The sequence below is a fragment of the Tiliqua scincoides genome, chromosome 8 (genome assembly GCF_035046505.1).
Source record: "Tiliqua scincoides isolate rTilSci1 chromosome 8, rTilSci1.hap2, whole genome shotgun sequence".
In the NCBI taxonomy this organism is placed as follows: Eukaryota; Metazoa; Chordata; class Lepidosauria; order Squamata; family Scincidae; genus Tiliqua; species Tiliqua scincoides.
The window spans coordinates 43,777,730-43,791,337 of record NC_089828.1 but is presented as its reverse complement, the minus strand read 5'-3'; the positions used below and the strand labels follow the sequence as shown (position 1 = coordinate 43,791,337).

Here is a 13,608-nt window from a genome sequence, read left to right as displayed (position 1 = left end):
TTCTGGTGGCATCAGGATAGCAACAACCTCAGCCTTCTCTTCCGTCTCCACAGCCACTCCATCTGCTTTCTCCCTTACCTTGGTAAGAAGAATGGGGCAGTGATTGAGTGGTGCAGCCCAGGCAGGGGCAAGAGCCAGGCAAGTGTGGGTCTCCTCTGCCAGTCTGCTTTCTTTCACTGCCTGCTGTTTCAGTTGAGCACTTAAATCAGCCTCTTGACTGGGACATTCCTATTGCCAAGTCAAAGTATTCAGAGGAAAATCCTATGCATGTCTACTCAGAAGTAAATCCCATTGTATTGAATGGGGCTTACTCCCAGGAAAGTGCGCATAGGATTGCAACCTCAGTCACTTCCAGTGATAACAGATGGCCATTCTGTGTACAAAACCAGAGCTTTACCACTGAGTGATGCCACCCCTCCCATTGTGGTCTCCTTGCCATGTTCACCAAGTAGAGAGAACCCTCCTTTTTAGTTGGATACACTCCCATCTAGGTCCTGCCCCAGTGCAGAGTCAGTAATGATTGACTTGTGCCCATTTTTACAAGGTGCTAGACTGCAGCACCCTCAAGTCACATTGCGTATACTTTGATATGGTGAAGTCCCAAGGCTCTCTGCAACATTCCAAGAATGTCATCCTTCATTTTGAAAGGAGAAAAGTGGCTAGTCCTCAAGGTTGGGAAGAAATACCTGAAAATTTGCCAGGTAATTTCCATTAGGGTTGGTCTTCAGTGGGAGGTCACCTAGGAAGCATGTGTTTCCTCAGTCGAGAGACTGAGTTTGTGATATGTTTGTGATATGGGCAACTACCAGATTTTATCATCTAAAGGACCCACTATGCTGTTGCTGAGCCAGTACAAATGGCAACTTTTTTTTCTTTCCCTGCTCCCCATAAAGTTTAAACAAGAGAAATCCATATTCTATAGAAAAAGCGTGTATGGCAGAAGGAACACCAAAGCAAAATACAAAAGCCACACAGCCAAAACAACCCATGCAAATTTAAATCAATTCCTATAACTTAATTCAGCTGTGTGTTCTTCTGCCTTAGGACTTCCTTAATGCATCATGGTGTTCTTGGGTGACTGGTTTTTTAAAATGATTTTACTCTGCATTTTTGTTTGCTACAGGTGCTCTGGACTGGTGACGAGAAAGACCAGATACAAATTTTTGTGAAAGAAAGAAAGAAAGAAAAATAGATGGAAATAATTTGCTAGAGTGGTATGTTGGATCAGGAAGAAGCACAGAGCATGTGAGTAGGTGCAGGATCCGAGGACCTCAGATGGGAGGGTGGGAGGACACCCCCCCCTTTCTGCATTTTCTGTCCAGTGGCAGTGAACTGTCCCTTGCTGAATGGTCTGTGTCAGAGCAGCATGGCTGTCACACTCCTCTCATGCATTCCCCATGGGTGAGGGGAAGGTTAGGTACTTAGGCTGTCTGCCATACTTCTCTCTCCATCAACACATGGTGGGCTGCAGCAACCTCACCAGATTGTCACACCCTCCAACATTTCACAAATGAAAATAGGAATGCCCTGGAAACACCCCTCTTCTCCTGCCAAGGAGCTCCATCCCACCTCCTGCCTGCTGTGTTCAACTTTACACACCTTGCAAGAGTCTTCCTCCTCCAGTGATGTACAAACTCAAGACAAGTTTTGGCACACAGCAAAGATCACTGTCCTCAAATCTGTTACCAAGGGTTCAAAGAAATACCTCTCCAACTGCAGGGTGTGAAACCACCATTCACTCTCATCCTTTAAGAGGATATCCTTGGCAACTTCCCAAAAGGCAAACTAAAGGACAAAATCAGAACAGTGATTAACTGGGCATAATGGCCAGAAAATACTTAGGGACTTTTTCTGGTCAATGACGACAATGTCTGAAATGTACACAGACATAGTCCCTTTTGAAAACCAGGCTCCTATTCTTACTACTTTGGGGAAATTATGGGGAAAGAAATGTCCTACGGAGAGAAAGAACCTGCTTGTTTTCTCTCAACCAAGGAACATCTGGGATGGATATGAATGGGAAGCCAGACTGTCCTCAAGGGAGCCTATGTTGTCCAGACAGAGAAAAGTCTAACATTTCAGCATGTACTTGGCATCCAACAGAAGTGTTTCCCCCCCTTTTTTCTTTTTTTGGGTGGGTGGGGTGCAGGGAAAGTTTTGGATTAAACAACAACAACAATCAAATCCCAAATCATAAAGGACAGCAAGTCTAACAAGTGAGGGAATCCTTCTTCACAAACAGCATTGGTACTCCCAGTCTTTGGATCAAAGGAAAGGCATTCATTTCTGAGGAATCTGGCTTCCCAACACTCCAGCCCTTCTTTACATTTTCTTTTCTGCTATGCCTCCAAGGAGCTCAAAGAATTACCCTGCCCCCCACCACACTGTATCTCACATAGTGGTGTAGCTAGGGCATTTGGCACCCAGGGAGGGACCTTATAGCACCCTCCATATACCCACTGGATCTCAGAAAGCCTCCAGGAAGCCTTCTGAGGCTAAAGGAGGATGCACACGGCCTCCCTGGGCCTCTGAAAAGTACCCCCTTGATATCCCCTCAAGGTGTGGTACCCAGGGCAATGGACCCCTGCCCCCCTTAACTATGCCACTGTCCTCGCATTACAACTTTGTGGGCTGGTGAGCAATCTTTTGATGGCACTCAGGAAGTCTCAACGGCCATGAAGGTCTCCAAGAAGGAATTGAGGTTACTCAGTAGAAAAAGGCTAATGGAAGCAGCATTTTAGCCTCTCAGATGCAGCTGAAGCAAAGGCTCTTCCACATGAGATCCATTCCAGCACCCCCTGCGGATACCAAATTCCATGAATAATGAAATACTTAGAGGACCTCCCGGACACAACCAGAAGTGGAGATCCTATGAGGCCATCCAGCTGTGGGCTCAGCATCCGCGGATACAGAAATCTGTAGATGACAAGCTCATGGATAAGGAGGGCCCACTATATCATTTCTACATTCAGGAACCAACATCAGCATCATTGATTTGGGGGGGGGGGGGAGAGAGACTGTTGAAAGTCTAGTAAAGTTCATGCCCCAAATATTGGTGATGGCTTTATCTCTAGGTACTGTAATTAGTTTCAGTCTCTTTTCCTATTCTCAACCCCCAGTGCTAGGCCCACATTTAAAACCCTTGTTCCACAAAACTTCGAGGGTCAGATATCTGCTACTATGCCTTCTTTGTAAGAGAGCCACCATGGGCAGACAGAGGCTGCTGGAATGGGAGCAATGAGGTTATGCACTTGATCCAGCCTGGCCTCAGCTGAGCTGTGAATTCATTGACAATTCGTGCTCAGCATGAGCTCCAGTCTAGGCAGCCCCGCAAGTCACCAATCCTGGTTTACCATCTACAAAGATAATGTCTGTGACTTTGGAATCATCAATTAAGGGGTCATCAATTAAGCAGTCTACCAGTGCCCCCTAATGGTGGGAGCAGGCATCTGTTGCTAACTTCTATGTTTTGTAGTGTAGGATTTATGAGGGAGGGGTAGCACCAGGAACTCCCAGGTGCTACTTTTGAAACATTTTTCAAAGCACCTTAGCAACAGGTTCAGCAGGAGGCAGAGTGAGAAATTTGGCTGAGGCATATCATCTCTAGGCCATTACCTTTCCCAAGGCCCAGCTGAGAGACAGTATGTCGCTCATGTTACATTAACAGGACAATCTTGTATGTGTCTACTCAGAAGACAATCCCACTGTGCTGAATGGGGCTCACTCTCAGGAAAGTGGGCATAAGATTGCTACCTAAATCCTATCCAACCTTCCAGCCCTGGTGTAGCCATGCCAATGGAGTGTGCACTGCATCCTGTAGTGGGAGGATACTTATGGAAGCCTCACAAGATAAGGGAACATTTGTTCCCTTGCTTCGGGGCTGCATTGCTGTTGCACCAGTGCTGGAAAGTTGGATAGGTTTGGGCCCTAAAGCTACAATCAAATGCAAATTTACCTAGGAGTAAGTCCTGCACCTCAAAATTTACCACCGCACCACTACTCTTTGAAGTCATGATGTTACATGTGTGTGCCACAGCAGGTGCCATCTCAGAAGAGGTGTTCGCCATTCTCTCAAGACAAGATGTGGTAGGCCACACAGGAGAGGCGCTCCTGATTGTAGAGACGATCCTTTAGGTACTTTGGGCTCAAGCCAAAGGACTTTAAGGCTGCAATCCTAACCACACTTTCCTGAGGGTAAGCCCCACTGAACAAAATAGGACTTACTTCTGAGTAGACCCAGTTAGGCTTGTGCCCTAAAGGTGAACCAGCACCTTGAACTGAGTTCTGAAATGTATTGATAGCTCGAGCAGTGTAATGTAGTCCAATGAACCAGCTCCACTCCACACCCTTGCTACTGAGTTCTGAACTAGCTACTTCCATACTTCTGGATGCTTTCAAGGGCAGCCCAACATAGGGCACATTACAGTAGTCCATTACATGAGGTGTGTGTCATTATGACTACATCTGCTGCCTCAAGGAGCAAAGACACCCCTTGACACAATTGCCATCTGAGTAGTCAGGTGCAATGCCATGTCAAGGAGCATTCCCAAGCTGTGGATCTGAGTTTTCAGAAGGAGCCCAACCCCATCCAACACAGGTTGAAATCCAATTCCCTGAGTGGGATTCCTACTAATCAGGAGCACCTCAGTCTTGTCTGGAATAAGCTTCGGTTTATTAGCCCACACCCAGATATTTACTGCCTTCAGGCACCATTTTGGAACTTCCACAGCTTTTCTGTGACAAGGTGCAAAAGACATCTAGAGTTGAAAGTCTCCCATATATCGAGGAAAAGTCCATCCCAGGTTACAAGCCATAATGACTATATGGCATATACAATCTCCAAGTTTTAGAGGTAGCCTATCTCTGAATGCCAGATGCAAGGGAGTGGCAATAGGGTACAGGTAACTTGTTATGTGCTCCCAAAGGCATCTGGTGAGCCACTTTGAGACAAAGGAACCTGGGCTAGATGGGCTCTTGGTCTGATCTAGCAAGCCTCTTATGTTCAGTCTTGAGCAACACCAATGCAACTGCACAGAGATGTGGAATTGCTATAATACAATGTCCTCAAGCTTCATGCCAGAGACACTTCAAAATGACACCGTGGTTGATAGGTAGGCTGTCTCCAAACTTGCAGGTACTATTGTCAAGATATACCAACTCCAAACTTGCAGGTTCTATTTCTCCATCATGGTTAATAGCACTGGCTAACAGACCAATCCTATGCATGTGTACTCAGAAGTCCCATTAGAGTCAATGGGGCTTACACCCAGGAAAGTGTGGATAGGATTGCAGCTTGAGAGCCCAACCCTATGCCTGTCTCCTTAGAAGTAAGCCCCATTGGCGCTTAGTTCCAGGAAAGTGTGGATAGAATTGCAGCCTGAGAGTCCAATCCTAGGCCTGTCTACTCAGAAGTAAGCCCCATTAGAGTCAATGGAGCTTACTCCCAGGAAAGTGTGGATAGGATTGGGCTGTCATAACAACGTAAGAAGAGCCCTGCTGGATCAGGCGATAGGCCCATCTAGTCCAGCTTCCTGTATCTCACAGCCCACCAAATGCCCCAGGGAGCACACCAGATAACAAGAGACCTGCATCCTAGTGCCCTCCCTTGCATCTGGCATTCTGACATAGCCCATTTCTAAAATCAGGAGCTTGCACATACACATCATGGCTTATAACCCATAATGGATTTTTCCTCCAGAAACTTGTCCAATCCCCCTTTAAAGGCATCCAGGCCAGATACAGTCACCACATCCTGTGGCAAGGAGTTCCACAGACCAACCACACACTGAGTAAAGAAATATTTTCTTTTGTCTGTCCTAACTCTCCCAACACTCAACTTTAGTGGATGTCCCCTGGTTCTGGTGTTATGTGAGAGTGTAAAGAGCATCTCTCTATCCACTTTATCCTTCCCATGCATAATTTTGTATGTCTCAATCATGTCACCACTAGGCTGAAGAGGCCCAAATGCCGTAGCCTTTCCTCATAAGGAAGGTGCCCCAGCCCAGCAATCATCTTAGTCGCTCTCTTTTGCACCTTTTCCATTTCCACTATGTCTTTTTTGAGATGTGGCAACCAGAACTGGATGCAATACCCCAGGTGTGGCCTCACCATTGATTTGTACAATGGCATTATAATAGTAGCCATTTTGTTCTCAATACCTTTTCTAATTATCCCAAGCAAAGAATTGGCCTTCTTTACTGCCGCCGCAGACTGGGTCGACACTTTCATCGACCTGTCCACCACCACCCCAAGATCTCTCTCCTGATCTGTCACAGACAGCTCAGAACCCATCAGTCTATATGTGAAATTTTGATATTTTTGCCCCAGTGTGCATGACTTTACACTAACTGACATGGAAGTGCATCTGCCATTTTGCTGCCCATTCTGCCAGTCTGGAGAGATCCTTCTGGAGCTCCTCAAAATCACTTCTGGTCTTCACCACTCAGAAAAGTCTGGTGTTGTCTGCAAACTTAGCCACCTCACTGCTCAACCCTGTCTCCAGGTCATTTATGAAGAGGTTGAAAAGCACCGGTCCCAGGACAGATCCTTGGGGCACACCGCTTTTCACCTCTCTCCATTGTGAAAACTGCCCATTGACACCCACTCTCTGCTTCCTGGTCTTCAACCAGGTCTCAGTCCAGCAGAGGACCTGCCCTCTAATTCCCTGACTGTGGAGTTTTGGGAATTAGAGGGCAGGGAAGCCAAGTCTCCCCCTCTCCCTCCCATTGCAGTGGGGAGAGCAAAGGAAGCAGGCTGCCTGTCTGTTTGAGGTACAGCAGAAAGACACACACACACAGAGGCCTACTTCTGGTTCAGCCCAGATGCTGAAGGCCTGTTGCCGAGCAACCCAAGCCAGAAGCCGGTCCCTCCCTCCCTGGGTTGTTACCATAGAGAAGGCAGGGCTAGAGCGGCTTCTAAAAACCGGAAGTCTGCACTCTACACGCGGTATTCAGGCGAGGGGCGGGGCTAGCGGCACCATCCCAAGCCTGTGATTGAAGAAGAAGAAGAAGCGCTGAAGGGGGAGGAGGGAGCCAGAGAGCGGGATGCCTGATGAGAGCAAGATGGCGGTGAGTGGAGCGAGTGTGAGGCCGGGGTGGAGGTCTCAGTGAAGCCTCCTCTGGGCGCCTGCTCGTGTATGGCGATGGGTGGGGGCAGCCCCTGGAGTGCCACCCCTGTGAGTGCAGAGGGTGCCTGTTCTGTGCCTCTCCCTAGGCAGACCTCTGTAGGTGGCCATTTCAGTGGGATGGGCAGCCAAAGGAGGAGGGAAGCCTCCGGGGGTGGTGGTTTAAGAGTCATGGGGGGAAGAGGGGGCAGCTCCCCCCAAGCTTCCCCCCTCACTTCCCCCATTCCTCTCTTTGCAGGGTGACCAAGCAGGCCAGGGAGGTGTGGTGGAGGGCGAGGCAGAGCCTCCCCACTGGAGGCAGGCGAGGCAGAGCCTCCCCTCTGGAGTCCTTTGAAAAGCACTGCCACCGTGTGAGGCACCCACACGCTTTGCGCATGGGTTGTGGGCGCTTGGGTGCCTCACGCGATGGTGCTTTCGATGGAGTCTGGAGGGGAGGCTCTGCCTCCCCACCCTGTGTCTCACACAGCGGTGATGCTTTTCGGACTCTGGAGGGGAGGCTGTGCCTCACCTACCTCCCCACCTGCACCTCACATGGTGGTGGCACTTTCCAAAGGTCTCTAGAGGGGAGGCTCTGCCTCACCTCCTTCCCCACCCTGTGTCTCACAGCGGTGATGCTTTTCGGACTCCGGAGGGGAGGCTCTGCCTCACCTGCTGCCCCACCCATTGTACATCCCTCTCCAGGACATGTCCTCCCTTTTTTTTTTTTAATCTCTTGTCCTGGAAAAGAACTTAAATGTCCTCCTTTTCCCTGCAGGCTGTGCATAGCTTTCTTGTTGCATGTAGTTGTTTGTTTGTTTTTTCTCTGTAAACTGCTTTGTGAACTTTCCATTGAAAAGCAGTATATAAATACTGTTAATAATAATAATATGATACAGTTTTACATTTAATAATAAGTAATATAATGTTTAAATTAATCGCCTGAAATCCATGTACAAGTGTTTTTAGCTTTTATTTTGTCAGGTTCTGCATTTTTTGGGATGTCCTACATTTTGGGGTACCTGGTCCTCTTTTGTGGTTATGAAATTTGGTCACTCTGCCTCTTTGGCACCTCTGTTCCAGTCATAAGGGCCCTGCTGTTGTTGATGATTGAGGAATGGGGAGAGAGAGAGTTAGTAAACCTTTTTTGGTTAACTGAACTTGCAGTAAAGCAAGCTGCAGATTGTGCTTATGTGATTGTATGCTTGCTTTCTGCTCTGTTTTAGGACAAAGAGAAGAAGAAGAAAGAGAGTATCTTGGATCTCTCCAAGTACATTGACAAAACTATTCGCGTGAAGTTCCAGGGTGGCCGTGAAGGTAAGCTTCTGCCTCAGCAACTCTTCCTTCATGCTTCCTTTAGTGCAGGGCTGCTTGTACCCAACCCCTGGGGCCTGATCCAGGGTTTGGGCAAATCCATCTGCCTGGTGAACGAACCTTTCTGTTCTACTCAGGCAGTGTGTGAAGTCCTCCTCGTTTGGGGTACAGGGATACTCTGGCAGTTGCATCTGCCTGGACAACCTGTCACACAGTCTTCTGGAATGCCAGGCAGCTGACACGACTGCCCAGAGCAAATGAGGAGGAATGGTTGGATGTGGTCCAGACAGGGACTGCATCACGAGTGCACAGTGGTCACAAGTCTGGGCGCCGCTGCTTTAACGGTATTGTTACCCTTTTGTCTTGGAATTGGTTCATGGGAACATTGGAAGAGGCCTGCTGGCAACTGGTATACAGGGACGGACTGCATCTGATCCTGGAGGTTCCCACGTAACCCTTATGACTAAAATAACAAGTGATTGATTTGTCTAATCTCCTTTTAATAAGAGGAGATTCTGTTACAACTGTCAATCATCCAAGCCTTTTCAAAGGTGAGATTCCATAAAGTCACTGAATACAACAATATTTTAACTCAGGGGTGCCCAAACCCTGGCCCTGGGGCCACTTGCGGCCCTTGAGGCCTTTCAATGTGGCCTCAGGGAGCCACCAGTCTCCAATGAGCCTCTGGCCCTCTGGAGATTTGTTGGAGCCTGCACTGGCCCAACACAACTGCTCTCAGCATGAGGGCAACTGTTTGACATCTTGCGTGAGCTGTGGGATGATGGCTTCCTCCACTGCTTGCTGTTTCACGTCTGTGATGCAGTAGCGGCAGCAAAGGAAAGGCCATCCTTGCTTTGTGCAAGGCCTTTTATAGGCCTTGAGCTATTTCAAGACCATTCATTCATTCATGTAAGTTCATCTTTAATATATTCATTTATGTAAACTTATGTAAATTTATTCAAATTTTAAATGTAAATTAATTCTTTTTTTCCCTGACCCCCAACACAGTGTCAGAGAGGTGATGTGGCCCTCCTGCCAAAAACTTTGGACACCCTGTTAACTGTTAAGATTTCCTCCAGGGAATTGACATTTTGCAAGGGTGCTATGAACTATTTCTACTATCTGGATCCTCTGTGGATCATAAGTGTGGGATTTCTTCTCCAGCAACGTGGGGGAGGCAGTAAATTACATCCTGGGTGCTGCTCTTCATTCCCTTCCCTCTGGCATAATTCTTTGTGTTGTGATTGTTGGGACAGTTTGGGAATTGCCAAGCTAATGTCAGAATGTAATTTGACACGCCTAGTTACTGCATTCAACCTTGGGATAGTTACTGAGGGTTATTTAGTCTTTGCTCACTCTATTCTCTCTCCCTCTAGCCAGTGGAGTATTGAAAGGATTTGACCCCCTTCTAAACCTTGTACTGGATGGTACAATTGAGTATATGAGAGGTAGGTAAAATCACATTGAGCGTGGAATTGGGGGTGGGCATCTCATTATTCTGTCTTCAAAGGTTCTATTTACATCAGTGCTTCCTAAACTTTTTAGCACTGGGACACTCTTTTTAAAATGAGTCGATTGTGACCCACTAAAAAAAGATAGAGAAAATTTTTTTTATTATATTATTAATAATAATCAGGGTCCTATGCTCCCAAGGCTACTAAAGACCTTACATATAGTATGTGTGTGTAGACCAGTGATTTTCAACCTTTTTCATCTCATGGCACACTGATAAGGCACTAAAATTGTCAAGGCACACCACCAGGTTTTTGACAATTGACAAGGCAAACCATGCTGGCAGTGGGGCTCACATCTCCCATTGGTCCTATTAATAAATGACCTTCCCCAAATTCCTGTGGCACACCTGTGGACCACTCGCGGCGCACCAGTGTGCCGTGGCACAGTGGTTGAAAATGGCTGATGTAGTCATTTGGTAGACTCTCTCTAGAAATGGAGTTCAAGGACTTTTTTCCTCAAATCTTTACAGTAATCTCCAGTTACTCTGGAGAGCAAGATGTGCAGTTAGCCTTCCAAGCCAGACAGAAGGCTGACACTGGGTTCTCACGTGATCTATGGCATGCCAATTACTAGAAAAAATTGGAAAATGTCACATTTTAATTTGGGGATATGAAGATTACCACAGATTAGCATTCCAGCTAACAGTTTTCTTCTGCAAACTAGGCAAAAGTGCTTGCAAAGGTTTTTTAAAATATATTTCAAAAACTTTTCACAACCCACCCAAAATTGGCTTGCAACCCACTGGTGGGTCCCGACCCACAATTTGGGAAATGTTGATTTAGGTACATTGCTTTAAGGTTTTTATCCTGCCTTTCAACTTACAGATCCACATTATGGCTTTTAAGAAAAAATCAAAGATTACAGTGGACCCTCCATATCCACAGGGGATCCATTCTGGACCTGCTTTGGCAAACAATAGACTTACCTTGTTTCATTCAAGATAATGAAGAAGGTGTCTGGTGAATTTATATGGGGTGTGGGTTTGGTAGTTGGAATGCCAACACTGAAAAGACCCCATCTGTTGTTGCCACCTGTAGAAAGTAGTGGTTCCCAAAACAGGGCCTAAGCAGAAGATCTTAACAGTGGAGCAAGTTCATATGAAAGCAAGCAGTCCTTCTATAGGGCCTACTAGCCATGGCTGGATCCATCCAGGTACATGTCACTTCAATCTACTCCTGCTGGAGTCAACCTGTTGCTGACCCAGCTGCTGGTAGGTACATGGATTTGGTGGTAGGTACATCCTCTGCCTTACATGAATTTGCCGCATTGCTGCTTCTAGCCCAGTGTTATCTACACTGACTGGCAGTGTGTTTCAGGGTTTCCAGACATAGTATTCTCTAGACATGCTTTCCAGAAAAGTATTTCTCCTCCCTACCTAAAGATGCTGCCAGAGATTAAATCTTGGACTTCCTTTATGTAAAGCAGGTGCTCTGTCACTCAGCTACAAACCAATCCCAAATGAGAGAAATGATCCACTGAAATTTTCAGCTGTGAGAACCTCATTTTGGTTTCTTTCAGTTCTGAAGATGAAGAACATTTAGACAGGACCCAGTTTTTCTAACTTTTTCTCGACTTTTCCTTTCAGATCCAGATGACCAATACAAGCTCACAGAAGACACCCGTCAGTTGGGACTAGTGGTTTGCAGAGGGACCTCTGTGGTCCTAATTTGTCCCCAGGATGGCATGGAAGCAATTCCAAACCCCTTTATTCAGCAACAAGATGGGTAGCCCCTCCTTGGACCTACTGCAACTGCTGCAGACTGAAGAGAACTTGAAAGGTGACTGGTTCCCCCCTGAGAAGAAGCTTCTCTGCAGGAAGAAATTATTTTTTATACTTGTTTTATGCAGGAGTTGGACCTTGTGACTGAGGATTTTTTTTTACTACTTTGTGGTGTGACAGTTCCAGACTTGAGATAATGAGCCCCAAGAGCCAGTGAGCTAGCACAAGAAGATTCAGTGAGTATATTACACAAAAAGAATTGTTCTTGCTCTGTCCAGGCAAAGAACATGGCTTCTTCCAAACCCTTCTGCTGTTATGCCGTCATCGTTTTGGAGGGGCCTGTCATTCTTTCTGTTCAGTGTCCAAGTTTTTCTCCATGAGAGAATTTGGGCTGGGAGGAAAAAAACAGAGGTCTCATCTGCCTCCTTCATGCTCTAAACAAGTGTTAGGAATGTGTCTGCATTCTGTGTACAAACAAACAGTGGTGAATTCTTTTTTGTTGTTGATGTTCTGCGAGGAGAGTTCTTGAATCCTGTAAATAAAATTTGTCCCCAAATTAATTCTCTGCTCATGAAAGTTGTGCTGCTTTGAAATTTGAAAGCTTTTTCAAATAGCTTTTTCCCTGAAATAAAGAACTAGGAACAATCTTATTTGGGATTATCTTTGATTTGTTTTCTTTCCTTCACTGCCCATTGTGTGAACTGTCAAATCTTCCAGATTTTTTTGCACAAAGAATAAGTTAGATTCCTGTGGTGAAGCTGCAGTTTAGAATTGGCATTGATTTTTGTTTAAAAGCCTCTTCATTCAAGGGCCGTTCTGTACCTGCTATCGTTACTTGTCCTTTCATATTGTGAACAATCATGTTAAAAAGCATACCATCATTCAGGACTAAAGGCCCTTTCAGCCCCACATTCTCTTTCCCACAGTGGCCACTCATAGCTTCTAGGTTGTTCACAAGTTGGGCATGATGAAAACAGCCCTCTACAGTTCTTTATCCCACTTCCCAACAATTGTTATTCAGAGACAGACTTTCCCTAAACCATGAGGTTCCTTTTAAGTACCATGGCCAAGACTACAGGTACTTCTACATAAGAACATACAAAGAGCTCTATGGATCAGATCCAGCCCAGCATCCTATTTTGCATAGTGTCTGACTAAAGGCCTTTGAGAAGCCTACAGGCAGTGGAGGTGCCAGGTTGCTTGGAGCTCTGAGATGAAGCCCTGTATTGGAGCCCCACTGCCTACTCCCTGATGGCACACTGGTTGCCACCACTGTCGCCAGTATTGAAGGTTTAGGGGTTGGTCCATTCGGGTGAGCCCTTTGGTGTGTGTGGGCCTCTGTTTGTCCTATTTCCTGATTATGCCCCTGCCCATAAGCAAGACTCTTTGTTGTTCCCAGCACCCGGTACTCAGGTCAGCTCTGAATAAGGAGGATTCCTGGTTAGTAGCTGGCAACAGTCCTTTCCTCTGTAGGTTGGTCTCAAGCAAATGTTCATCTCTGTATGCAGTCTGTGAAGTAGGATAAATTTACCGCAACACAACTTTAATTTGGGTGGATTCCCAGAATTTAATATTTCTTTGTAAAATTATGAACATCATATGATTCTCTGCTTTCCAGTTCCAAGGGCCTTTTTTCCCCTGTCATTTTTTGTGTCAAGTAAAACAAAAACTCATTTTTTTCCAGTCAAGAAGCCTGTTCTTAGGACACTTTTTACATTTTACAAAGCATTCAACATTTGCCACCAGGTATACATATCACAGGGGAGCCACAGTCAGTCCTCATTCTCTCATACACCTACCTGAATGACAGGCATGTTTTCAAACCTCTGAAGCTTATTTCCATGCCTAAGCATGGGAATAATTATTATAAGCATGTATAAGATTGCAGCTGCAATGTAACTAAAAATGCAATGCTATAGGATGCAATATGCCAGGGCTTGCAAGTTAGACACGGAGAAGC

At 46.2% G+C, this 13,608-nt stretch overlaps 1 protein-coding gene across 1 annotated transcript; it reads left to right on the top strand.

The window, feature by feature from the left end:
• Positions 1-6,973: 6,973 nt before the first annotated feature.
• On the top strand, positions 6,974-12,298 carry LSM7 (LSM7 homolog, U6 small nuclear RNA and mRNA degradation associated). Its single transcript, XM_066636147.1, has 4 exons — positions 6,974-7,067; positions 8,326-8,416; positions 9,790-9,861; positions 11,514-12,298. The coding sequence occupies exons 1-4, from the start codon at positions 7,044-7,046 to the stop codon at positions 11,654-11,656; spliced, it is 330 nt and encodes a 109-aa protein (XP_066492244.1). The 5' UTR covers positions 6,974-7,043; the 3' UTR covers positions 11,657-12,298.
• Positions 12,299-13,608: the final 1,310 nt, after the last annotated feature.

Excerpts from the sequence above, each read along its gene's own strand:
- LSM7 (XM_066636147.1), top strand. The coding sequence starts at position 7,044 with ATGCCTGATGAGAGCAAGATGGCG. Across the intron at positions 8,417-9,789 it reads GTTCCAGGGTGGCCGTGAAG|CCAGTGGAGTATTGAAAGGA; the intron begins GTAAGCTTCTGC and ends CTCTCCCTCTAG. Across the intron at positions 9,862-11,513 it reads TACAATTGAGTATATGAGAG|ATCCAGATGACCAATACAAG; the intron begins GTAGGTAAAATC and ends TTTTCCTTTCAG.